The sequence below is a fragment of the Sinocyclocheilus grahami genome, unplaced genomic scaffold (genome assembly GCF_001515645.1).
Source record: "Sinocyclocheilus grahami isolate Dianchi unplaced genomic scaffold, SAMN03320097.WGS_v1.1 scaffold97.1, whole genome shotgun sequence".
Lineage (NCBI taxonomy): Eukaryota > Metazoa > Chordata > Actinopteri > Cypriniformes > Cyprinidae > Sinocyclocheilus > Sinocyclocheilus grahami.
Genome location: NW_015505276.1, coordinates 1,304,272 through 1,328,662, shown reverse-complemented (window position 1 = coordinate 1,328,662; position 24,391 = coordinate 1,304,272). Strand labels below are relative to the sequence as shown.

At 37.8% G+C, this 24,391-nt stretch overlaps 2 protein-coding genes across 4 annotated transcripts in view; one reads left to right on the top strand and one right to left on the bottom strand.

Moving 5' to 3' along the window:
* LOC107587951 (pre-B-cell leukemia transcription factor 1-like) overlaps nucleotides 1–11,827 on the top strand; it is a 13,905-nt gene extending 2,078 nt beyond the window's left edge. The window contains exons 2-7 of one of the 3 annotated variants that reach the window (XM_016275929.1): nucleotides 1,020–1,210; nucleotides 1,334–1,469; nucleotides 3,499–3,655; nucleotides 6,285–6,394; nucleotides 9,335–9,421; nucleotides 10,291–11,827. In XM_016275929.1, coding sequence (XP_016131415.1) covers nucleotides 1,020–1,210; nucleotides 1,334–1,469; nucleotides 3,499–3,655; nucleotides 6,285–6,394; nucleotides 9,335–9,421; nucleotides 10,291–10,383 — 774 coding nt within the window. In that variant the 3' untranslated portion in view covers nucleotides 10,384–11,827. Of the gene's footprint in view, nucleotides 1–1,019; nucleotides 1,211–1,333; nucleotides 1,470–3,498; nucleotides 3,656–6,284; nucleotides 6,395–6,928; nucleotides 7,313–9,334; nucleotides 9,422–10,290 lie in introns of those variants that run through there. The other 2 variants (XM_016275930.1, XM_016275928.1) reach the window with 2 other exon arrangements.
* Nucleotides 11,828–14,555: 2,728 nt separating this feature from the next.
* lpar2a (lysophosphatidic acid receptor 2a) lies at nucleotides 14,556–18,713 on the bottom strand. The gene is made up of 3 exons (XM_016275927.1): nucleotides 18,461–18,713; nucleotides 17,117–18,024; nucleotides 14,556–15,612 (listed from the first exon to the last, which is right to left on the bottom strand). Exons 2-3 carry the CDS (start codon nucleotides 17,856–17,858, stop codon nucleotides 15,278–15,280), a joined length of 1,077 nt encoding a protein of 358 aa, XP_016131413.1. The 5' UTR covers nucleotides 17,859–18,024; nucleotides 18,461–18,713; the 3' UTR covers nucleotides 14,556–15,277.
* Nucleotides 18,714–24,391: the final 5,678 nt, after the last annotated feature.

Sequence of the window (24,391 nt, the reverse complement as noted above, 5' to 3'; positions counted from 1 at the left end):
AATTAGTATTTTCTGTACAGTGAATGGCACGTAGTACACTATATAGGGGACAGGGAACGATTCAAACAGTGTAAATATGCTTTCCATTGAGGAAAAGAAGAAGTCTTGTTTCGCGCTGTGTCACGCTAACCACCACACACTCTGCTCCGGTCCAAAGACACGATAGCACGGAGCGGATCACATGCGCGAGTCGGCGCAGACCACAAAATGTATCGGAGCTATTTGAATTCTACACAGAATGCTATATTTTATAGCAATATGGATGAGATTGTGGCTGGCATACCCTATCAAATGCGGCTTTACGGAGCTCAACGGCTCTGAACTGCTCTAGCCCAAGCTGTGATATAAACGAACGCTATTGGCTATTTTAAAAAGGGGCGGGGCTGCTTGATATGTCCCGCCCAGTCTTCCTGTTTCAGTTAAAATGACGTCAACACATAGAGTAACGCTGTGTTTCTGAGCATTTCAGGGGACCTTTAAGTCACTTCAGCAGATACTTGTGGGTTTGTGTATGTCATTTTTTAATCAAATTGACTGATTTCATTTACTGGTGGAGTGGTAATGAGAAAAAAACTAAGCAATGATGATATCTTTTAGAAATTTCATGTTTTATTTCATATACGTATTTACCATTCAGAAAGGACACATTAAATTGATCAAAAGTGAGAGTAAAGACATTCATAATGTAAAAGAAAAAACTAATCATGATTCCACAAAAAAATATCAAGTGGCACAATAACTGCTGTTTTTAGCAGCAAATCAGCATATTAGAATGATTTCTGAAGGATCATGTGCGCAATGATGCTGAAAATTCAGCTTTGTCATCACAGGAATAAATTGTATTTTAAAATATATTCAAATAGACAGAGGTTATAGAATATTTCACCATATTACTGTTTTTACTCTATATTTGATCAAATAATGCAGCCTTGGGAAGCATGAGAGACTTCTTTCAAAAACTTTTCATGGGAAGGTATATTTGTATGTATGTAACGATCCTCAAATCTGTTTGAAAACAGGCCTGCAGTGAGTTCACCAATCACGTGATGAACCTGCTGAGGGAACAGTCCCGCACACGGCCTATCTCGCCCAAAGAGATCGAGCGCATGGTGGCCATCATCCACCGCAAGTTCAGCTCCATCCAGATGCAGCTCAAGCAGAGCACCTGTGAGGCCGTCATGATCCTTCGCTCTCGCTTCCTCGATGCCAGGTGTGTGTGATCTGTGCTTTTTTAGGTTTTAGGTGTCTTGTTGTTCTGTTGTGCTGCACTTTTCCACTAATTATTAGCCTGTTATCAATGAAACACTCATTTTTCCACTTACTTTGTCCTCAGACGTAAGAGACGCAACTTCAATAAGCAAGCCACAGAGGTGCTGAATGAGTACTTCTACTCTCACCTCTCCAACCCTTACCCCAGTGAAGAAGCCAAGGAAGAGTTGGCCAAGAAATGTGCTATCACTGTCTCTCAGGTAAGGTCACGCATGGTCTACAGTTGTCCCATGTGAGTATTGCAAAACCTGGAATCCAGCTTTCCAATAATGGAGCATGAGAAAAAATGTCCTGGAAAATAAGTCCTGCCCCATATTTAATTTTTTTTTATTTAATGAAATTATACTGCTTTGTCAAACAAGGTTTTCATGAATTATAGCATCATTCTATAATACTGTCATAAAAGTTGCATCATGTCCATAATGCAGCTGTTAGCGTCTTAAGTGTCATGACACAACAACAAAAAGGTCACTAGCAGATACAGATCAGTTTTTGCTTAAGCATAATTTCTGTTCTCTTGAGTAGTTATTGATGGCAATTATTAATATCGCACATTTTCGCAAGGATGAGCGCTTTTTGCACATATTGCAGGGTTGAAAAAGATAAAGAAAAGTCTGTCATTATTTATTTGCCCTCATGTCACTCCAAACCCATAAGAGTTTGGTTCATCTTTGAAACACAAATAGAGATATTATTAATGAAACGTGAGCGATTTCTGTCGCTCTATTGAAAGTCCATTACACCAAAACTTTGATGCTTTAAAAATACATTGTAAAAGTAATTCATATGAATTGAGCAATTTAATCCAAGTCTTCTGAAGAGATATGATAACTTATATGATGAACAAATTTAATTTAGGCTTTTATTCACACACACACACACACACACACACACAATCATTGAGCATTGTACATGCATAGAGCACATCAAATATGGTAAACAGAAGATAAAACACACCAGCGTGCATATTAATCAAAATATATTCCTTTGTGTTTTGGAAAAGTCTTTCAGGTTTTAAATTACATGACTGAGTTAATAATGACAGTATTTTCAGTTGAGTTGTGAACTTGTGCTGTTATCATGTCAGACTTCCCCTGATTACAAGTCTCCCACTTGTAAAAACTGTTCATGTTTGTTGAACTCCTAATTACTAGTTGGAAAAATTTTATGACAGTTCTATCTCCTCCCACGTAACTTGTGAAGTCAAAACAGCCAAAATAGCAGCAGCTTCAAAAGTTACAGTTAGCTTAACTTCTCCACATTTCTATTTGATCTGTGCAGGGAAGTTCCTTTACTAATAGAAGAAACAATTAGGAAACATTGCAGCTAATGTTACGTTTGTGTGATCAGAAAATCTAGAGCTATCATGTACAGCTGACATTAGATGTATAGATGCCTACCTACAAAATGGAATGAGGTAACTTTTTGAACAAATCATAATTCGCACTCACTGATAAATCATTTATTTGATATCTCACACACAAATTATTTCACAAGAAGGAAGTTCTATTCAACATTGCCTAATGGCAGATGTTTTTGATTCAGCTGTGATGGAAAAGCAAAATGCCAGAAGCACCAATGGAACCTTGTAACTGAGTGCATTGCAGAAATATTCATTAAAAAAAAAGTGTACATGAAAATAAATTATGGCAGTGTACCACACTACCCTTGAAAAGTTTGGGGTCTTTTTTAAGTTTCTCTTATGCTCACCAAGGCTGCATTTATGTAAACAGTGATGTTGTGAAATATTGTTAAAATAAGTGTTTTCTATTTGAATATATTTTAGCATGTAATTTATTCCTGTGATGGTAAAGCTGAATTTTCAGCATCATTACTCCAGTCTTCAGTGTCACATGATCCTTCAGAAATCATTTTTTAAAAAAAAGTTTTTATGGAAACCGAAATACATTTTCCCACAAAAAAGTTCAAAAGAACTTTACATTTATTTGAAATGGAAATCTTTTGTAACAATGTAACAATCAATTTTATGCTTACTTGCATGACAAAAGTATCAATTTCTTTCCCGAAGAAACACACAAAACTGAGCCCAACTTTTTGAGCAGTAGTGTAAAATCTGCAGTTGAGTGAGTTAGCTCAATAGAATGCAGTGACATCTGCAGGATGAGAATTAGTGTCAGAATCTTTTAAATGAAAAAATTGCACTACTTTGAAATATACAGGAATGTCTTATTAGTTAATTGTTGTCTGACTGGAGTTGTTTCACCTCAGGTCTCGAATTGGTTTGGCAACAAGAGAATTCGGTACAAGAAGAACATTGGTAAGTTCCAGGAGGAAGCAAACCTGTACGCCGTTAAAACAGCCGTGGACGCTGCCAATGTGTCGGCACAGGCCAGCCAGGCAAACTCTCCAGCAACACCCAACTCAGGTAAAGTGCACAGCAGCCCTCCCATCATCTCTAGCCGATAGTGAAACTACACTGCGCACACCGCTTGCCACAATCGCTCTCCTGGCTACATGCTTTTCACGCTATTTTCATTCCATCTCAGTTCTGTTTTTCGTCCGTTCTCAAGTCTGTTCTTGTCTGTCCGTCTTAAGATGTTTGTTGGTATTTGCATCAAGTACTTGCTAGGTGAGATTTAGATGTTGTCGATCTGGGTTGCGCTGTAAAGCTGATCTGATTGTATCTAGGCAACTGCTGTTTTGTAAACATCTTCAGGATAAAGCCGTCATAGTGTCGTTTTTCTATGTACCTGGGCCGTATGACTGCATTCATCACGCATCTGTAGAAATGTGTTTATGAATGGGTGTTACATGAAGCAGAGTTTAGTTTACGGTTACATAACATCTCAACTTGTCGCGTTCATATGACATTGTATAGACAGGAAGTTAATGTGCGAGCACAAGTTTCAGTCTGATTTTGAACTTATGCCAGGCTTGTTCATTTGTTATGAATAATCATATTTTTGGTTTCTTATCCATCATGTTACAGAATGAAAAAATACAAATGAAAACGATGTCATCTCATTTGATTAAAGCAGGGAACTGCAGGGAGGTTGTAAGCTTTTGAAAAGCTACAAATGTATTAAATAAAAAAATATATTTTTTAATAAATCAATAAAGATTAAGGTAAATTATGAACTATTAGTATTATCCATACAAAAAACAATGACTAAAAAGAAATCTATTCATGTGACTAGAGTTGGGTACCGAAAACCGGTTCCATTTTAGAACCGGTTCCAAATTTCCAAGAACCGGGAATTCGATAAGACATGCGCGTGCATTTCCATTCTGCTTAACGATTTCTGCGTTCGCATTTTAATGTGATTAAAAACTATTTAAGTGCAGGAACGGAAAGAACTTGCGCTCTGTTTGCGTGCAGTTGCGGTACGGGTTCCCGGTTTGTGTTCGTTCTCGAACCGTTCCGTGTATTTCCACTGCAGAAAAGGTTGCTCTGGGCCAAAACTGACTTCTTTCATATTTGTCGACCAATATGCAGAAAACTACGTCAGTATATCATCATAAACACAGCCGTTTTTGTCTTACGTGAACGTAAACAGATGAGAAAGAAAACACACGTACAGTATTTTTAGATCTGCGTGCGTTCGGTCTTAAAGAGACAGCGGCCTAATAAACGCGCTGCCTGTCATTAATGTTAATCAAAGAACAAAAGAAAATCATTCACTGATCTTGAATATATTTAATAACTTTAATTGATTAATCTATATTTTATTTATGAAAAGAAAACTATGCAGTGTTTTTAAACTTTTAATTACAGTTTCTGTACCTGAAATTTTGTTCAGTTGTATTTATTTATGATATTGCTAATTGATTTGTTTATTCCTATCTTATTACTGACTGTTTACTTGTCTTTAACACTTTTTAATATTTGAAATGTATATTAATCTAGTTGTTTTTGCTGTGTTTTTTTTTAAGCATAGGCAAAATTCCTCTTGCAGTGTTCTGTAGGCTGCTGATTTTTGCTCGTGTTATTCAGCTGCAACAGAATGCTTTGTAAAAAGGCAGAGTAAACGTTTGACTTAATTTTTTTAATATTGGATTTTTTATCTTATTGGAATCGAAACTAGGAATCGATCAAATTCAAACGATACCCAACCCTACATGTGACCTTTAACTGTGAACATGCAAATGTGTTGTTAATTATATTATAAAAAATCGTATCTTAAACTTGTCTGAAGGGATGCTTAAGTTAATATTTAAGGTCAAAGGCAAAACAACTTTGGGAATCCCTAGATTAAAGTATTTAATCAGAATTGGATTGTCTAAATGTAGATGTGACCAAATTGCTGTTAAATTAAACATCTGTCTGTTGAATTTCCATTACGTTATATAAACTCACTCAAGATTGTTTTGATCATACCACCCACACTCACCCCTGGCCAAGTGAACATTCCCTTCATTTCTGGTTTTACATGGCCATTTTCCTCTGAGGCTATGCCGATAACCAATACCTTTCAGTTGATGACTAACATTTTTTTTTTATCTCTGCCGAAATTATTGATGCTGTGTTTGTCTGTTTAACATTTCCATGTTACTTTCATATGCACACGGGACACATCCACACACACTTGGTTAGAGTAGTTGAACCTCTATTTGCTCAGGAAGCGGAATGAAGAAGGTAGGTGTTTTAACTTGGTATTGTCATTTTTAACAATACTCGGTCACCACGTATATTTTTAAACCCCACCTCCACTATCCTGTTTCACATCCTGCGGCCAGCGTACCAACAATGCATCACATCATCTAGAGGAAGTAGGATGTCAAGTTGTATACCTTCATGTAAAGCAACAGGCCACATCAGCACATACATGATCGCTGCTTCCCGTTCTTCAGCTGTTTTGTTCTGTCGTCTCTATAGTCAGCAAAAGTAGTCAAACAGATTATCGTGACCGTCTTGTATTCCGGAATGTGGTTAGTCCTGATTGTCACACTCAGCACAGACAGCAGACAGATTTTCACCACACACACCTGTAGGCTTGTCCAAAACCCGACCCGGGCAGGGTTGCGTGCCTGATGGGCTGCGTGTATTGCTGCAGGGTCGTCTGGGTCGTACACCCTCTCTCACGCAGGAGACGCCTTCCTCGGGCTGCGTTCACTCAACGGGGATGGCGTCAGCGTCACTCCCGCTGTGCAGCAGCAGCAGCAGGTAGGCACTGAGGACGTCCCCTCAATGCCCTTCCTCTTCCATACCTGCTCACAGTGTAGTGCTCTCTTCCCTTTTCCCGAAAGCTACAGTCCCAACCCCTTAGCACCCACCCCAGAGCGCTTCGGCTCACGAGTCCCGAGTGTAGAGCTCTATCCTGAAAATGAACTCCGCCATCTTCCCTGTGGCATTGTTCCATTTCATTTCTTCATCGGTCATCCACAGTCATGTCCTTAGCCAATCCTTTGCCTCCTTCCTGTTAGATGAACTCTTATCATCAAGGGCTGAACAGTAAGGATGTACTACTGAAAGTGTTCTAGGGCAGTGTTTCTGCCCCATCACACCACTACTGCATGTGTTTTTATGATTCGCAAATTTAGAAATGTAATGTCCTGTGATTTTTTTTTTTTTTAAATTATTTTCTCCCCTATAAATACGTACTTGGCAAAATATAAATAAATTGTTTTGAAATCAATTAATTGTTTTGAAAATAATTTCAAAAAAAGTATTGAAAAGAAAATGAAATAGCAGCAGCAGGTAGGCACTGAGGACGTCCCCTCAATGCCCTTCCTCTTCCATACCTGCTCACAGTGTAGTGCTCTCTTCCCTTTTCCCGAAAGCTACAGTCCCAACCCCTTAGCACCCACCCCAGAGCGCTTCGGCTCACGAGTCCCGAGTGTAGAGCTCTATCCTGAAAACGAACTCCGCCATCTTCCCTGTGGCATTGTTCCATTTCATTTCTTCATCGGTCATCCACAGTCATGTCCTTAGCCAATCCTTTGCCTCCTTCCTGTTAGATGAACTCTTATCATCAAGGGCTGAACAGTAAGGATGTACTACTGAAAGTGTTTTAGGGCAGTGTTTCTGCCCCATCACACCACTACTGCATGTGTTTTTATGATTCGCAAATTTAGAAATGTAATGTCCTGTGATTTTTTTTTTTTTAAATTCTTTTCTCCCCTATAAATACGTACTTGGCAAAATATAAATAAATTGTTTTGAAATCAATTAATTGTTTTGAAAATAATTTCAAAAAAAGTATTGAAAAGAAAATGAAATTATTAATTTTTATTTGTAACATTTTATATTAGAACTAAGAGTCTTAATTACACTAATGTTAAAGTTTGTTTTGTAATGTGTTTGAGAAAAAAAGTGCATTATGTTATACGTCATACATTTTTAATTTTAATTTGTTTTTATTTTAAAGGTGGGGTAGGTGATTTGGTTCAAAATCATTTTTTGTTATGCTGGTTGAAAGTCTCACTAAGTTAAGTGCCTGAATTTATTTTTATCGTCTGTAGAAGGCGTAGGAACATAAAATGTTCGTCCGAGCTGTATGTATTTGCATACCTCTGACATGAACAGACATGAATGTCATCAGCGCATTCCGCGAGAGTGAAAGGCACTATTATTGTAATATTATGTGCTTTGTACTGTAAAGTTTTTTTCAGCGGTGAATGAGACATGAGGTAATCTGACAGCGTTGCATTCAGTCCTCCACCATCGCCGTCTCTCATCGTGTCGCTAGTTAGCCTCTGGTCTAGCTGTGTGCATTCATTTGTTTAGGAGGAGCATGGCTTTGGAGAGTGATTATGCAGGGAGGGTGGGATCTTATGCTTTCAAAGCTAGCTTGCTATTGCTAGTCTTTCTGAAATCGCCTACCCTACCTTTAAGAGAGCTTAACTTAAGAAAAAAAAATATTTTTTATTGTGGTGGGGTGAGTGAAAGCATCAGTACAAATCTGAGCTACCTGCCAAAACACATCCTTATTGTTGAGCCCTTATATATTGGTCTGATGCCACTTTTACTCTGTCAGCCAGTTGTGTTGTTTTATCCACCTTTTTCTTCAACGCGGAAGTAAGCCTATGGGTGAGACTTCCGGTTCATTAGCCACTATAGGGAAATAACGTGCAGTAAACGGTAAGACTGTTTGCACTACAAACGAGTGTGTTCATACTTAAGACAATACATCAAAATTATATGGTAAGACACACCAATTTTCAATATCAAGCAGCAAAAGGAGCGGTTCTGTCCAGCTAAAAATAGCTGGACGCAGATGAGACCGGAAGCTAGACCCATAGAATTTGCAAATGGCCGCGCCCATTTTTATGGCAAGAAAAAGGTGGATACTTTATTTTTCCAGCATCTGGAAAGAATCAAACCTTGTGTGTGTGAAATAGTTTTTCACATCTGACTTGTGTTTCTAAATGAAATGCATATCTGATGTGTGGTAATGTTTACATCTTAACACCGAGTTCTCATTCTTCTCTTAATACATATATTTGATTTCGTAGTCGGATTTTAAAATCAAAAGAAACCAGAAATGTGCTGCTTTATCATTGTGAGCCACTAAGGAGTGCAGAGTGGATCACTTTACACGAGTGACGCACTGAAATAGTGCAGTGCAAATCAATTTGGTCTGAAAGTGATAGTTCACCCAGAAATGAAAATACTGTCATACTTTACTCACCCTCGTGTCGTTTCAAACTCAAAAGCCAGATGAAGATATTTTTAGTAGTCTCTCATCATTTTTGTCCATCCATTGAATGTACACAACAAACCTTTGACGCTCAAAATCCTCCAAGTCTTCTGAAGAGACACAATCGCTTTATATGACGAACCGATTCAAATGAGGCATTTATTCAAAACATGTCACTAATGACAGAATTTTCATTTTCTTTCATGAACTAATAACAGATGGGACATCATCATATTAGAGAATGATGTGGTTTAGGCAGTGCATTGACTCTGAACTGATACATATATATTAACTCACTACTTCTATGTGGTAGTTTGTCATATCGGTTTTGTTTGTGGTTTTGAGCATAAATATGGATGATGTCAGTAATGTATTAGCAGTGTTGTTTATACTGTTACTGGTGTGACTAAGACACAGTGATTGTGTTTGAGCTTTGATACTGATGTGACGTATGTGTGCTACAGGTGGATATCCTGCACCGTGCTACACACCTGACGGCAGGCTATGAAGATCTGTCAGGAAGTCCTCTTTACACCCCACACCGTCTAGATGTGAGTGCAGCACTGACACACACACACACACACTCAAGCAACAAACTGCTCCAAAAAGAAAACACATTTGCTGTTTGTGTAACTGGGAAGATTTTTAGTTCAAGAGCATTAATCTGTTGAGATCATCTCTGTTGGTCTTAAGTGTTGGTGTAGACCTAAAGATCATTTGAAGGGCTAATGTCTGCTGCCTGCAATTTGTGGCTTGTATGCGTTGCTGTTTCAACATGTGTGAATACTGTCTAGATGCTTATCAGTCAACTGCAGATAAATATTGTATGTTTGGACACACTATTTGAACAAACCCTGAATATATTTTCAAAAGTAGTATACCTGCAATGCAAAGCATCATTACTTCAGTGTCACATGATCTTTCAGAAATCATTCTAATATGCTGATTTGCGGCTCAAGAAACATTTCTTATTATCAATGTTGAAAACAGTTGTGCTGCTTCATATTTTTGTGGAAACCGTGATACTTCAAGTATTAATTTCTTTTAAAAAATTCTTACTGGCCCCAAACTTTGGAATGGGGGTGTGTAATTTTCATATAAATATACAACATTCCATACATCCCTTTTGTTTTGCTGCAAGTAATGCTGATTTGCGGCTCAAGAAACATTTCTTATTATCAATGTTGAAAACAGTTGTGCTGCTTCATATTTTTGTGGAAACCGTGATACTTCAAGTATTAATTTCTTTTAAAAAAATTCTTACTGGCCCCAAACTTTGGAATGGGGGTGTGTAATTTTCATATAAATATACAACATTCCATACATCCCTTTTGTTTTGCTGCAAGTATTTTTTTTTCAGGCGTCAGCTTCATTGCTTATGTTACTTTACCTCATACTGCTATTGTGACTCTCTCCACAGGCTAACAACAGCTGGCAAGACAACACCAACCCTTCCTCCATCACCTCTCCACCAGGACCACCTGGCAGCATCCACTCGGACACCTCCAGCTAATGTAGCTCACGCTACACACACACACACACACAGCATCTCATCATCCAGTCTCACCCGCTCTCTCCTGCTGCTCACAGCTTTCGTCCATCACTAGCCGATGTCAAAGGTCTTTCATAGTCCTCCTTCCACTTTCTTCAAGGTGTGCCAGGGTTCACACGCTGAACCAGACTATCTGAAACACACACACACACACACACGCACGCTCCTCGAGTAGAAGACACAGAACGTCACATTTCTGAGGACGGGTCTGAATAAACAAAATGTCGTCCTCAAAGGGTGGACGTCAACGCCCAACTCCACGTTACCTTTCCTGTTTCATGATGGGGATTACGCAACGGCTCCCTCCTCGCTTGTACCAAAGTGCTGTCAACGGTTGTCGCACCTTCCGCTCGTCGAAGAACAACCTCAGACAACTAAACCACGAAAACGCCATTCAGCCCGCTTTTTAATACGGTTTCCAATCACTGCTCCCAGCTTTCTCTCAAAACCATCTGTCGTGCATTGTTGCGTTAAGCACAAATCCTGTCTATAACACTTTGAGCTGGTGGTCGGATGGAGAGGAATCCATCAGCGTAAAGGTACGCCGGACATTTGAACACTTTAACTAGCTGATCGCAGGAGAGTTCGGTGAGAAACAGGGGACACTTGGAGTGAAGACGATAAGCGATCGACGTGCGGTCGGCTACTATGCGTTTCCTCAGTCCACTCTCTCAACAGTTGACGTTGTTTTTAATAGTTTAGCTACAGTATTTTTCCTGCAGCCTTTTCCCCCCACAAAGATGCACCAGCCACCAAATAAAAGACTCGACAAGAACTCTAAGCCCTTGTGTTCGGGAAAGGGGTTGGACGGATAGCTGGAGTATTCGTTTGGGTATTTAGAAATATTTTTAAAGGGAAAGAAAAAATATTCCACTGTCTTCCATGCATGTAGGGTGTTGAGATGTTTTAGTGATTCCATTTAGCCTAACTATTTTTTTTTTTTTGACAAAAAAAAAAAAACCTATTATAAAAGGAGAGCGGGTGTGAGTAACAGACCAAATAAACAAATGAACTTCTCCAGAAACGAAAACTTCATTCTGCCCAGTCCAGTGCTTCATGCTGGTGTTTGGTTTCTCTAGGATTTCCGTGGTATTTCATCGCACGTTTTCATTACAGGCATTCGTGACACGCCGACCACGTTACGCGAAAACCTTTCCGAGGAGGCCATAGCAGTAAACCAATAACTCCGACTACGAAAACCGTTCCAGATATCATGAAGTTCTTTGGGTTGGCCTCTCATGTTACTGTGTTGTGTGTACGGGTGTCTGTTTTTTAAGGGTTGGGTTGTCTCGTCACTCACTCGTGCTTTTGAACTGATTGTATTGTACGTGCAATTGAAAGCACCTGTTCCTTGGTAAAGCATGCTGTCCTTTTTCCTTTTTCTTTTATTGTTGTTGCCTACAATTTCACTAAACAAAGGAACTCTGTTGTTTTGTAATCAGTTAACATAGCCAAGCAACAAGGGCTTCCCACCCCAAAGTTTACCTTTAGTCGCGGAAGCACCAGGGCGTTTTGATATATGAATGGAAATTCTATATATTACACAAAGGACTTAATAACATTGAAATGTAAATTGGGGTATTGTTTGTATGTACACATGGAAAAACAAACTCTGAGGAGCTTTTCAAGCTATTATTGTTTCCTCTGTAGATTACTGTTAGTTCAAAACATTTCATATGGATATCTCCAACTAATGCTATTACTACACCAAATTTCTTTGTTTTCTTTTCTATCAGTCATCTATGGATGTCACTGTACAGATTGTGGAATGTTTCAGTGTATTTTCTCTTTTTGTATGCTTTCATTTTTGTTTTTTATTGCTGGGGTTTTTGGATTCGCTCACGAGCAAGAGTAATATTTGTTAGTCTTTGTAATATTCATTTTAGCATTTCAGTTACATTTTATTTGGATCGGGAGTCTCGAGTGTTATTTTTTGTGTGTGTGGTTTTGTCAAAGCTGGTAGCAGTTGTTTGAGGTGTTGTGAAAATCCACTCGGTTGATCATCACTACTAAATTGATGGAATAAAATGCCTCATTGGACTAAATGCATAAGCTATGATGATTTTGAACACTACATATCATTGGTCGATTTGGAGCTCCTAAATGTCTTTTTCCCAAAAGTGCATCCATAGAATCTGTTGAGAAACTTGGGATTATGATCTGAGGTGGATTCCACGGCACCTTATCAAATGACATCAGCATTTTGCCTCGATTTTTATCATTATTTTACTAGACTTGTAGTACACGCTTCCTTCTGTATTTACCATTCTCTCCCTCCTCTCTACCTCTCCTCTCTCCATTTCACTTGTATATAAACCCCGCCATTTTCAGACTTGGTAGTCTGTATAAACTCCTTTTATACCTCAACTTTAGAACTGTTCTAGTGAGAGAGAAAAAAAAGAAATATGAGAAAATTGTAGTGTTCCTTATTAGAAAAACAAAAACTAATAAAATAATCTAGTGTGCTTTTGAGCCTGTAGTATTTTTTTTTTCTTGTTGCTGTTCATTAAGGGGCTATTTGCATGTTACGATCCGTAAAATGATCTGGTTATGGCGGTTATGAATGAGTCTGCCATGTTTCAGCGCTCTAGCCGATCGTCTCGCCCTGCCTGAATATTTATGCTGCATAAGGACAATAATATGAGGATCACAATAAATCAGACCTTTTCTCCTCATCTCAAATTGATTATGTGCTTTGAAACAACTCGGTTTGGTGAAATGAAACACAGTCTGCACAAAGTAAAATTAAAAACACGGCAAAACCAAACGTCAGGAATCCAGGCCACTGTTTGTTTAAGGTGGGGCTTTCTATATCAAAACATTTCAGAAGAGAAATCAATAACTCATGATCATTAGAACCGAAGATCACCATCAGTTAAGATCACTTTGTGGTTGCTAGGGTTGTTGTTGGCATGTTGCTTGGTTTTAAAACACACTTATTCTGGTTTCAGTATATGGCAAAGCTCCTCTTTCTGTTCAAGTCTATAGGATTTCAATGGCAATGTTTTAATATTATCAGGGGTTCTGCAAGTCTTATGAAGGTAAATTTAAAGGAACAGTATGTCTATGTTCGCAAATGTCAAGGGAGAACTCTATTAGTTGCATTAGCAATACTTTTAGTAGTTTAAAAATACAACTTTCAACCAAGCTCTATAACTTTTTAATTAATTTTATGAAAAAAAAAGTCTTGAATATCTGTGCGCCCAACCGTTAGAATATGGAAATAACTTCTGACCACACTAAGTGATGTTCTTTCTCAGTATTTCTGTCGTTTTCCAGTGCAAATGTCTAAAGATCTTCAAACAAGATACTTGAGAAACAAAATGACAAGAAGTGAGTTAATAATTACAACAGTAACAAATATCGACCAATGAGCTCAGAAAAATCGACTTGATTCAAAGATAAAACAAGCTGTCGTTCCCCACCGACAGATGCTTGTTCGTGCTTTAAGCATAACTTCAATTTTGTTCAAATTTTTCAATAGTTTACATCTCAAATGTATCATGATTAAAGGACGTCTAGATATTTATATTGGAAAACAAATATAAGGAAGATTTTCATTTTTTTTGTAATGCATGCGACAGTGACTTTCTGCTCTATTTTAAGACCCACAGAAGCCCTGTATTATGCTTTTTGATTGCTTTTGTGTAAACAAGCTGCAGTTACAAAGTACAAACTCTCCATCAAAACGAGTTCTTCTCGCCAACAGAAAACACTTGCCTGAAACACTTCATTTGTAGTTAAACCATTACATCTGTGGCTATCGCCTTTCGCTCCGCGGGAAGCTTTCCACAGTACCTGAACTAATTGTGGAACTACCCACTTTTTGGCGTGTTCGCACCACAGGAACTAGGAACGGTTTTAGTTCTAGGAACTCCGTTTGGAGGAACTAAATGAGCTCCTACTTCAGAGCAGGGTCTAAAACGGTTCTATAGGAACTGATTGGTGAAACGCACGCGAAACACTGGCATTTTTAAAAAGCCATGTAAACATATTTACTCCACGAACATGGAAAACAGCGATAACGGCGTTTACCTGTTGTCTGCAGTGTTGTGTTCTTTTCTCAGCTTCGATGATATGTAACACTGCAAGTTGTCTTAACAATTTGCATAATGTCTGCCTACTGGCTGCTCCGGCCCACCCTCAAAAAAACAGTTGTGCAAGTGATTTCGTATGTCGAGGAGATGCTGTTTTTTCACCACAAGAATGGACTTTTAACACCCGTGGCATAGTTGCCATACATATAATACTGTTTACAGCTGCTCGTGAAGCCTCAGGAGCTGAAACCCGATTATAATAACGCTTTAAGCGGTTAACCAATCAGAGCAGACTTGACGCTTCAGAAAGGTGGGCTTTGAAGACACAGGAACAGAGGGAGAAAAAAAAGTTTGCTGCAGCAATATACAGTACGAGAAAAAAAAATGTTGAACTCTAATCATGCAAATGTATTCAAGTAGACCTCAAAAGAGAAGTATTTGTACTTTTGAATGAGCATAGTATGGGCACTTTAACATGAAAATCTGCAAGTCTGATTTGTTAAGAATAATAATAGCACCAAAAATAGAGCACACAAGTTCTGATCTCATTCCCAACAAAACAAAGTGGTCCAAAAAGGGCCGTTTTATGAATATTAAGGCTTTGGGACAAGAAAAACTTCCTGTGAGCAGCCAAGCTGCCTGTGCCTCGTAACTAACCGACACAAAAGACTCCTAATGCATCTATTGTCAAAGAGAGACAAAAACCCATGTACCAAAACAAGCTAGCAAAAATGAAGTATTATTTACTCTTTGTACAAGCTGTGATCATTTCACTAAGCAAATACAAAGTCAATTATATACACTGAGAAATACTTTTTCTATAAAGACAATAGGCTTTGTGGTGAACTGGGCTCTAAACTGGTGGAGTTATTGCTGTTTTTCTCCGAGGGTGCCCCTGTTTTCACAGGCTCAAAGCGGATGCCAGAAGGCCCCTCGTGCTGGCGCATTCTTCTCCAAGGGAAGCAGAGAATGCGTTTGTAGGTGGTCCTCATGTCCTCGTCCCGGAACGAGTAGATGATGGGGTTCACTAGAGAGTTACACTCAGCCAGAACCAGGCAGTACTTTTCATATTTAAGAACCTGACATTCACTGCAGCTGAGACCGTCCAGTAACAGAATCACCAGACCCGGTGTCCAACAGATCACAAAGGCACCTGTAGAGAAAAAAGAAAGAGAGATGAGTGCAGGTTGCAGTTTGGTTTACGAGGTGCAAGCCACCACAGCATGCGAAACAAATGCATTCTCTTGCAAAGAGTTGTATACAGTAAGCGTTGAACCGCACTGTGATAATGAAATTATACAACACACACACACACACAAAACTGGCCAAAATATTTGTAGCATTTTCACCAGTTGCTATTTAATTTTCAAAAAATTTATTTGATCAAAAGTGACAGTAAAGGCATTTATAAATGTTACAAAAGATTTCGATTTCAAATCAATTATTCTTTTGAGCTTTCTATTCATCAAAGAATCCTGAAAATAATGTATATTGGTTTCCACACAATTTTAAGCACTGTTTTCAACACTGATAATAATAAGAAATGTTTCTTGAGTAGCAAATCTGCATATTAGAGTGATTTCTGAAGGATCACGTGACACTGAAGACTGGAGTAATGATGCTGAGAATACAGCTTTGCATCACAGGAATAAATTACATTTAAAAATATACCATAATAGAGAATAGTTATTTTAAATTGTAATAATATTTTACAATATTACTGGTTTTACTGTATTTTTGATCAAATAAATGCAGCCTTGGTGAGCAGAAGAGACTTTAAAACATTAAGAATTTTACCAACCCCAAGTGGTAGTATATGTAGAAATTAATTAACACTTGCTGTAAAAGTTTACTGTCAGTTTATGATACCTAATGCATCAACTAATATTAACAATTACTGTAAAGTTTTACCCAAGAGAATAAATATTTTCCTTACACTTTGAATACATGATTGTTCACCTCTTAAGGAAAATATTTTAAAAATATTTTACGTATACAAATAATTTATAATAGTGATTACATCTTTTTATATATGAATCATTATATGATAAATATCACCACATGATATTTCACAACCTCAACTGAACTTTTCCTTGTCATAAAAAGATCTAATTATCTGATAACATTATGATCGGGCATTCCTGAAGTTTGTGCATTATTTTTTTGTTGGTTGCGACATACTTTCAATGTAGGTAAACTGTGTCACGTGGGCTCTCATTTCAAGATACCCATAATACATTTCTAGATCTTTTATATTTTGCTACTTGCTAGTTTAATCATAATGTATTTATTTTATGTATATTTACTCACAATAGCACCATGTGCTCAGTCGACGCATTTCTTTCCACCGAGTGAATGTTCTGAATCCTAGAATCTTAGGGCAACCAAAATAACTGATTCCAGCTCGAGGTACAAAATAAGCAGGTGCGAGACAAACAAAAATGAGCCAAACCGGTTTGGTAAACTTGTTTTGGGGTTGACAGACTTGTTTTGTTTTTCCCAAAAACAAGTTTACAGTACTTCGCCACACAACTGGAGACAATTTTTCATTTCCAAACAAGTTTCCAAAACAGAAAATCAAACTTTCATTCACTCAGACAACACACAGCGAGTAATCTCACAAACGTCTGAAGTCTACCTAAGAGTCGAGGCCTTACCCAGAATCATGGACATGGTCTTCATGAGGCTGATAACAGTCTGATTGTTGGAGGGCTGATCCGTGTGTGGGGACATTACTCGGCTCCGCCGGCGAACGTAGATGAAGATGTGAGTGTAAACGGCCACCATGATGAAGAAGGCCATGAGGTTGAGGATGGCCCAGGACACTAGGAAGCTGCGGGAATACAGCGGCGCAACCATGCAGCAGGTTGACAGGTCACAAACACAGTTCCAGCCCATGGTGGGCACCAAACCCATGACGACGGCCACCAACCAGATGGTGACTATCAGCATCACCACGCGCCTCCTGGTCATGGTGCTGTGGAGCTGCATGGTGAAGATGGTCTGATGGCGCTCCACTGCCACCGCCAGCAGGTTGACCACAGACGCGGTCAGGCTCATGTTGATCAAAGCTCCGCGAATAAACCACTCTTTGATGGTCAAACCGATGGTCCACGGCCCCGTGTGGAACACCAGGTAGAGATACGATATTCCAGCAAAGAGGTCCGCGGCCGCCATGTTCCCAAGTAAGTAATAAATGGGAAAGTGGAACTGTCGGTTGATGATTATGGCCACTATGACCAACATATTCGCCAGAATAATAAAGACACAAATCGGGAGCCCGAGGCCGACCACAATAAAGTCATGAGGGCGCCAGTTCGGGCTGATGGGCTTGCCAGTCTTGTTGTAGAAGAAGGACACTGGATTGTCATAAGCCTCACAGGTAGAATTGAATAACATTATTAGAGAGGTAGTTAATGTAAATCAGTTGAACCATTTAGTTGTTGCCAGTTTTTCCTGATGCTGTAATCCTGATGCGATCAGCTGCCATTTGAAATGCTTTTACATATCAAAAAGCGTGCCAGTGTTGCTGCTTACAAGGCGTGTCTTTTATTGTTTTCCAACCCTAAAACACAGGAAGACGTGAGGACAACAACATTATCTGGCCTTATAAGTCCAGCAAGTGAATGGGTTAATCTTTAACAAGAAAGTAGAGGGTGTGATACTAGTCTCCATTAGACACACGCTAGATTTGCTGAAAGTAAACGAAGTAATGATGTTTAGCCCCCCATTACAATCCTGACTGCATGGTTTATAACTGAAACACACGAGTTTTCAGAGCAAACGTGAAGAACAGAACGAGGAATGAAATTAGTTGTGGTTACTATTACTTCTTATATTCAGTGAGAACTGGACGCAACAAATCTAACGTTACTCAGAAACACACACTGACTTGATTCGCCCCTGCAGAGGTAACTTACACTGTACAGTTTGGCTCGGTTGTCAGCACACAAACAACGCTACTTTGTTCTAAACTGACACTAGAAAAAAAAACCGCTTACCGTTGTCAGAGCTTCAGAGCAAACAAAGAAAACACACATAACAGCAGCTCAGAGTTCGCCGCTGGTCGATGTTTTGGCACTCGGGCGCTCGCCGGAAACGCTCATCTGGCGGAGTTCGTGGAGAAATCTTCAAGAGATCTGAGATCAGCCGAGATCCCCTTGTGCGCCTCCCTGAAACCTGATTTGATGAAATCACCGCCCGAGGATCCAATGAACGCGAGACTGTTGTTCTAAACGTTTGGTGACAGGTTCAGAAAGTAAATATTCCGATTCATTTCCCAGAATCTGCTACAGAGTGTATGGCAAGCCGTTTTCATATTTAATCCATGCGACAACCACTAGATTTAACGTCAGTTTCAATGGACTGTACTTAGTTATTCGTAACTATTAGACTAGTATTACCTTTTCAGGTTTGTATTACTAAATGAATATACAATAATACTTATTTATTAAACACTAAAATGTTATTATATTATTATTATAAATATTATTATCATTTTAAGTGAATTATGTGGACATTCTGATAGTAAAGACAGGTAAGAAATGTTACTACCCTTACGAATTAACCATGGTTTTACTACAAATAAAACAAAACCATGGTTACTATAGTTAAACCATGGTAACTGCAAATTAACCATTGTTTTGCTACACTAACCATAGTTTAATCATGGCATTTGTAGTAAAACTGTTATTATACAAATGGTAATCAAAACACCAAAAAGCATGGTTACTACACTTTTACTGTAGTAAAACCATGGTTAATTTTCGTAAAGGTAGTAACAACTAGGAAAGATAGTAGCTATGTTTCCATCCGAAGTTACAAATATACTTATGTGCAAAATTGGAATATTGCATAAAACATTTGCAAATAAAGCACCGAGTTGAAGAGAACAAAATCGTCACTTCCTGATTACTGATCAAATAAATTACACGCTTCAGAGTGCGCAGACGAAACACGGTTATGTTAGGCTATCTTATTTTTGGAGCCTGCTGTTTGGGAATGCAGTTCTGGGAGTTAATTATAACAAAGCACTTTGAGAGATATTGCCGAAGCTTTTTTAGAATGACAAAACTAGCATTTCAGATGCTGTGCAATGAGATCGGTCTGTTGGTTGGTCCAGTTATGCTGTTCCATCGCAAAGTCACATGTCTTTTTTGATGCACATTAAGGAATTTATTTGGTAAAAGTGTTTTCATCGTAGTTTATGCGCATGTTTTCTTACCGGATTAGAATTGTTCTACTAAGTTGAGCGCAAAAGTTTTTTTAATGCGATATCCCAAAATGCGCATAAAAATAGGTGGATGGAAACATAGCTAGTGTCTCCTAATGAAACGTTGGAAGTAAAAATTGGATTAAATACCAATATGGAATACACAGTCAAAATAGAATTCAATAATCGAAATGTAAAAATGAAATGTTACTTGTTACTATATGACTAATTTAATATATAGGCTTCCTGTCATCACTATTGGAAAACATTATTGTAGTTAGGAAATAAATGCAATAGCTTGCCATTTGAGTTAACATAATTTGTTATTGTGACTACGACTTGTTAAAGGGTTCAACATTTTCATTTAGATTTATTTGTGTTAACACAAAAACATAAATTTAGCAGATTGTCCTGCTCTGTCACATACAAACAAATTGGATGGCCATCCAGACTGTCCGGCTCCAAAATCATCATATAACCATTAAAGTATCATAAAAGTATTGCAAAAGTATTGCAAAAGTGGTCTGTATGACTCATGCACTATATTCAGTCAATCAAAACCACATTTTATGTGAGAAACAGACTACTCAAATTAGCGTTTGAGCTATAATTAGAAATTAATGTTGGCAGTGACCAACAAAAAGGGTCTCGAGAGAATGTTAACTGTTGTTGTAACAAAAGTTACTATTTTTAAGTGTTTTTATTTTTTTTTGACGTATTATAATCATATGTTCAGTACGTATCCTCCTCAAAAATTAGGGATTTTCTCAAGGATAATTGGTTCATTGTAGTCAATAATGTTGGGATGGTTCAATACGTGCACCCAATAATCGCAGGAACACTGAGCCAAAAATGGAATAAACACATCAGACATTTTGATGTGGTTTTACAGTATTTAGTCACATTAAATTTAAACAGACTTGACAGGCTACACTTTTTTGTAATGATGTTGGATGTTTAGTTAAACAACACAAAGGAAAGACTTTAGTCAAAGTGTCTTGAACTGAAGATCTCATAAAAACCATTAATATCTAACACATGGGGGCGAGGAATATATGTAAAAGTTGAACTTATAATTAAACTTTTGGAAGAAAACTTTGCATTTACCTATAAATATTTCCAGACATAATAATTTATACAACATACATTTTCTCCCTTGCCTGAGACAGTTTACTGAACAGACAACTGAACATTTTATTTATTTACTATTTTTTTACTTCATTTAAGACAAACCAGACAAAATGCAAGTAGTTATTTTGTAAGTGAAAACCAGAAACCTTGCTAGAGCTAATAACTCAAAATAATTTCTTCTTTGCGTCAAAGGCAATCAGCGATTGTGTTTTATGATGTCTTTATCCAGAACAAAGTCCCACATGAGCTTGTTGACTCTCTCAGGTTGATCTTGTTGTACCCAGTGGCTGCATTCGGGAATAGTGTGAATGAAAACCGGACCCCTCACATAAGGCCGTGTTCCACCAGACATGCCCTCAACCAGTATATTGTCTGCCTCACCCCAAATTAACATGCAGGGCACACCGACATCCTGATGCTTGTACAGAGTGTTACTGTAGAAAGAGAAGTGAACAATAACCACACTATACCTCCAATGACATAGAAATGAAAGTGTGACTGATTTTAAACCTGAGAAGAGAACGAAAGTAGTTCAGAGGGCCTGTGAATCCTTTGAATAAAAGCGTCTGCTAAATGACTAAAAGTAAAAGTAAAGTAAAGTAAAGAAGAATGTTGGTAACCAAACAGTTGACGGTAGCCATTGACGTCCAAAGTACTTTTTCCATACTATGGAAGTCAATGGCTACCTCAACTGTTTGGTTACCAACATTCTTCAAAATATCTTCTTTTGTGCTTACCAGAAGAAAGAAACTCATTCAGGTTCAGAACAACTTGAGAGTGAGTAAATGATGCCTGAACTATCCATTTATTCTAAGATTTCAGGATAATTCTTTGTATGCACTCTATGTACCTATGTAGGATGGTAATTAATATTAAAGCGTCACGCTCAGGCTGAATTACGCAAGTGTCCTGCATGTGTTCAGTCATTTGAATGTAAAACTGTTATTAGCAGTTAATTATAGGTTAATCATACAACCTACAATACGACCCCAAATCTGCCCAACCTTAATGTATGGTCAGGGGCTGCTACTATTCATTTGTGATATAGTCAGTCAGTAAGTACCCAGTTCATCGATGGTGTCTCTGATGTCATATAAGAGTGTGTCCAGTGAATATTCCTCCAGCTGGACTGGTGCGTCAGAATCTCCACAGCCACGCAGATCTAGCGCCACCGTGTGGTAGTGACTACTGAATTCCTGTAATTGGTAACGCCAGGAGTACCTGCAGGTCATATACAGGTGCATCTCAATAAATTAGAATGTCGTGGAAAAGTTCATTTATTTCAGTAATTCAACTCAAATTGTGAAACTTGTGTATTAAATAAATTCAATGCACACAGACTGAAGTAGTTTAAGTCTTTGGTTCTTTTAATTGTGCTTTACATTTAATTGCTCACATTTAACAACAATCTCAACAAATTAGAATACTTCATAAGACCAATAAAAAAAAACATTTTTAGTGAATTGTTGGCCTTCTGGAAAGTATGTTCATTTACTGTACATGTACTCAATACTTGGTTGGGCCTCCTTTTGCTTTAATTACTGCCTCAATTCGGCGTAGAAGAACCTTTTTGTCTAAATGGCTCCATAAAGAAGCTTTAACATCTGAAGAACCTTTCTGTTTCACAAAAGATTCTTTGTGGCGAAAAAAAGTTCTTGAGATTATAAAAAGGGAAGAAAGAGATGGTTCTTTAAAGAACCTTTGACTGAATGGTTCTTTGTGGAACCAAAAATGTTTTTTCTATGGCATTGCTTGAAGAACATTTTGAAGCACCTTTATTTTTAAGAGTGTACTGACTGACTAAGCAAATAACCAAGTACGTATAACGTATAATCGACACTCTTTTCAATTACTATTCCTGCAATCTTATGAAATCTTATCACAATCTTATCAAATTTGAGAAAGATTGGAAATGTATACATTTCATTGAACGCTGCTAAGTGTGATTTCATTAAAGACAAAGGAATGTGGAATAGATTGAGGAACGCCGTGTTCTATGTCTAAACACAGGTGGCGCAAGAGCACAAGATATGGACGATCATGATTTAGCCTTTCATTCACCTATAGAACGAACACAGATCACGCAGAAAAAATGATTTACTTTCAAACTAATCTGACTATTTGTAGATTTCATAAAGTTACAAAGAAGCGGCAAGTAACACATTTAATTAAAGTGACATTTTTTAAGTCGAAAGACTGAAATAGTGTTTGTCTTACTCCAATAGACTAATCGTTTTATTTACATCTTCGACAGTGTATAATTACCTTCTACATATAACTTTGTTAAATGTTTTTAAAGGCATCAGATAAATAATTGATCATATTCTTCATTATAAATCCTCTCACCCTGCCCTTCAGATACGCATGGTCACCAAGTGCAGGGTCTTTTAGGCAGTCTGGGGGTCTCTTTCGAGCGGTCCATTGAAAGGTTCCATATGGATCCCTAAATCCAGTCCAGGCAATTCGGATCAGAACCAAACACGCGGTGATTCCAGCTGTGCCGTACACGAGAATGTAATATACTAAAGAGAGAATCCTTAAGCTTAGTCGTGTTGGTAATAAAAGCAGGTGCATTAAAGAATTGCTCATGACTGTAGTAATTTTGATAATCAGAGATATATAGGCTAGAGACACGGGCTCTGTGTAGCAAATGTCCCTTATCTTCGGACAAGTTCACCTTTCAAAATAACCCCCCATGTGACTGTGTGGAAACAACTGTCATTGAGCTATTTTTGTACCACATATAAATGGTCTGGGAGACTGGCTTAATTACAAGCATTTATTTTTTCTTAATCTTCGGCTATCTTTACTTGAATGCATATATGTAGTCTATATATTTAGATTCCTAATTTATTATTATTATTAATTAATTAATTAATTTATTTATTTATTTTAGTTACAAAAAAGAAACATAAAATCTAAATTATATACATTTTCCCAAATACTATGACTATGGTTGACCAGATTGCATAAATCATAAATATGTAGCCTAGGCTAATTCTCCGCAAAATTTGACTTAAAGGTGACAACCATGAATGTGAACCTGCAGTCAATGAAAAGGGCATATTTTATGCATACCAGTTCTAACGCATGCATGTTTCTCAAATCTTTCCACATGTTGTAACAATGACACGATGTCTTTAATTATATAGTACAATGTATTATTTTGAGACCAGGCCCCACTTTTCCATATAAAATGATCATAGGTGTTATTTTACCTATTTGTTCTCTTTCACTGACTCGTAATGCACTCTCTTATGATTTAAATCTCAGTTCATTTTCATTGGAGACATTTACACAATGTTCTCGCTCCATGCAATAAATTCAGGTCCTTAAACGAGCTGGGTTTTCTAACATATTTACACCAACTGCTCAGGTAATGTTAATGGTTTGAGGCATTTCAGAGGCAGCCAAAATTACAATTTAAAGCCAGTCAGAACTGTAGAAATATTTTTTTTATATTTACAAGTAAAACTTCAGGAAAAGGCTTTCTACAATCCTTTACTTGTAGAAGGATTTTACTTTAAGTGGGATCAAGTCTTGCATATAGATAGATACGTCTTGTAGATAGATAGATAGATAGATAGAT

What these genes read in the sequence shown, in the direction of transcription:
- lpar2a (XM_016275927.1), bottom strand. Translation starts at nt 17,858, where the DNA reads ATGTTATTCAATTCTACCTGTGAGGCTTATGACAATCCAGTGTCCTTC. An exon ending in GACCATGTCCATGATTCTGG is followed by an intron (nt 15,613 to 17,116) that starts GTAAGGCCTCGA and finishes TTTTCTCTACAG; the next exon opens with GTGCCTTTGTGATCTGTTGG.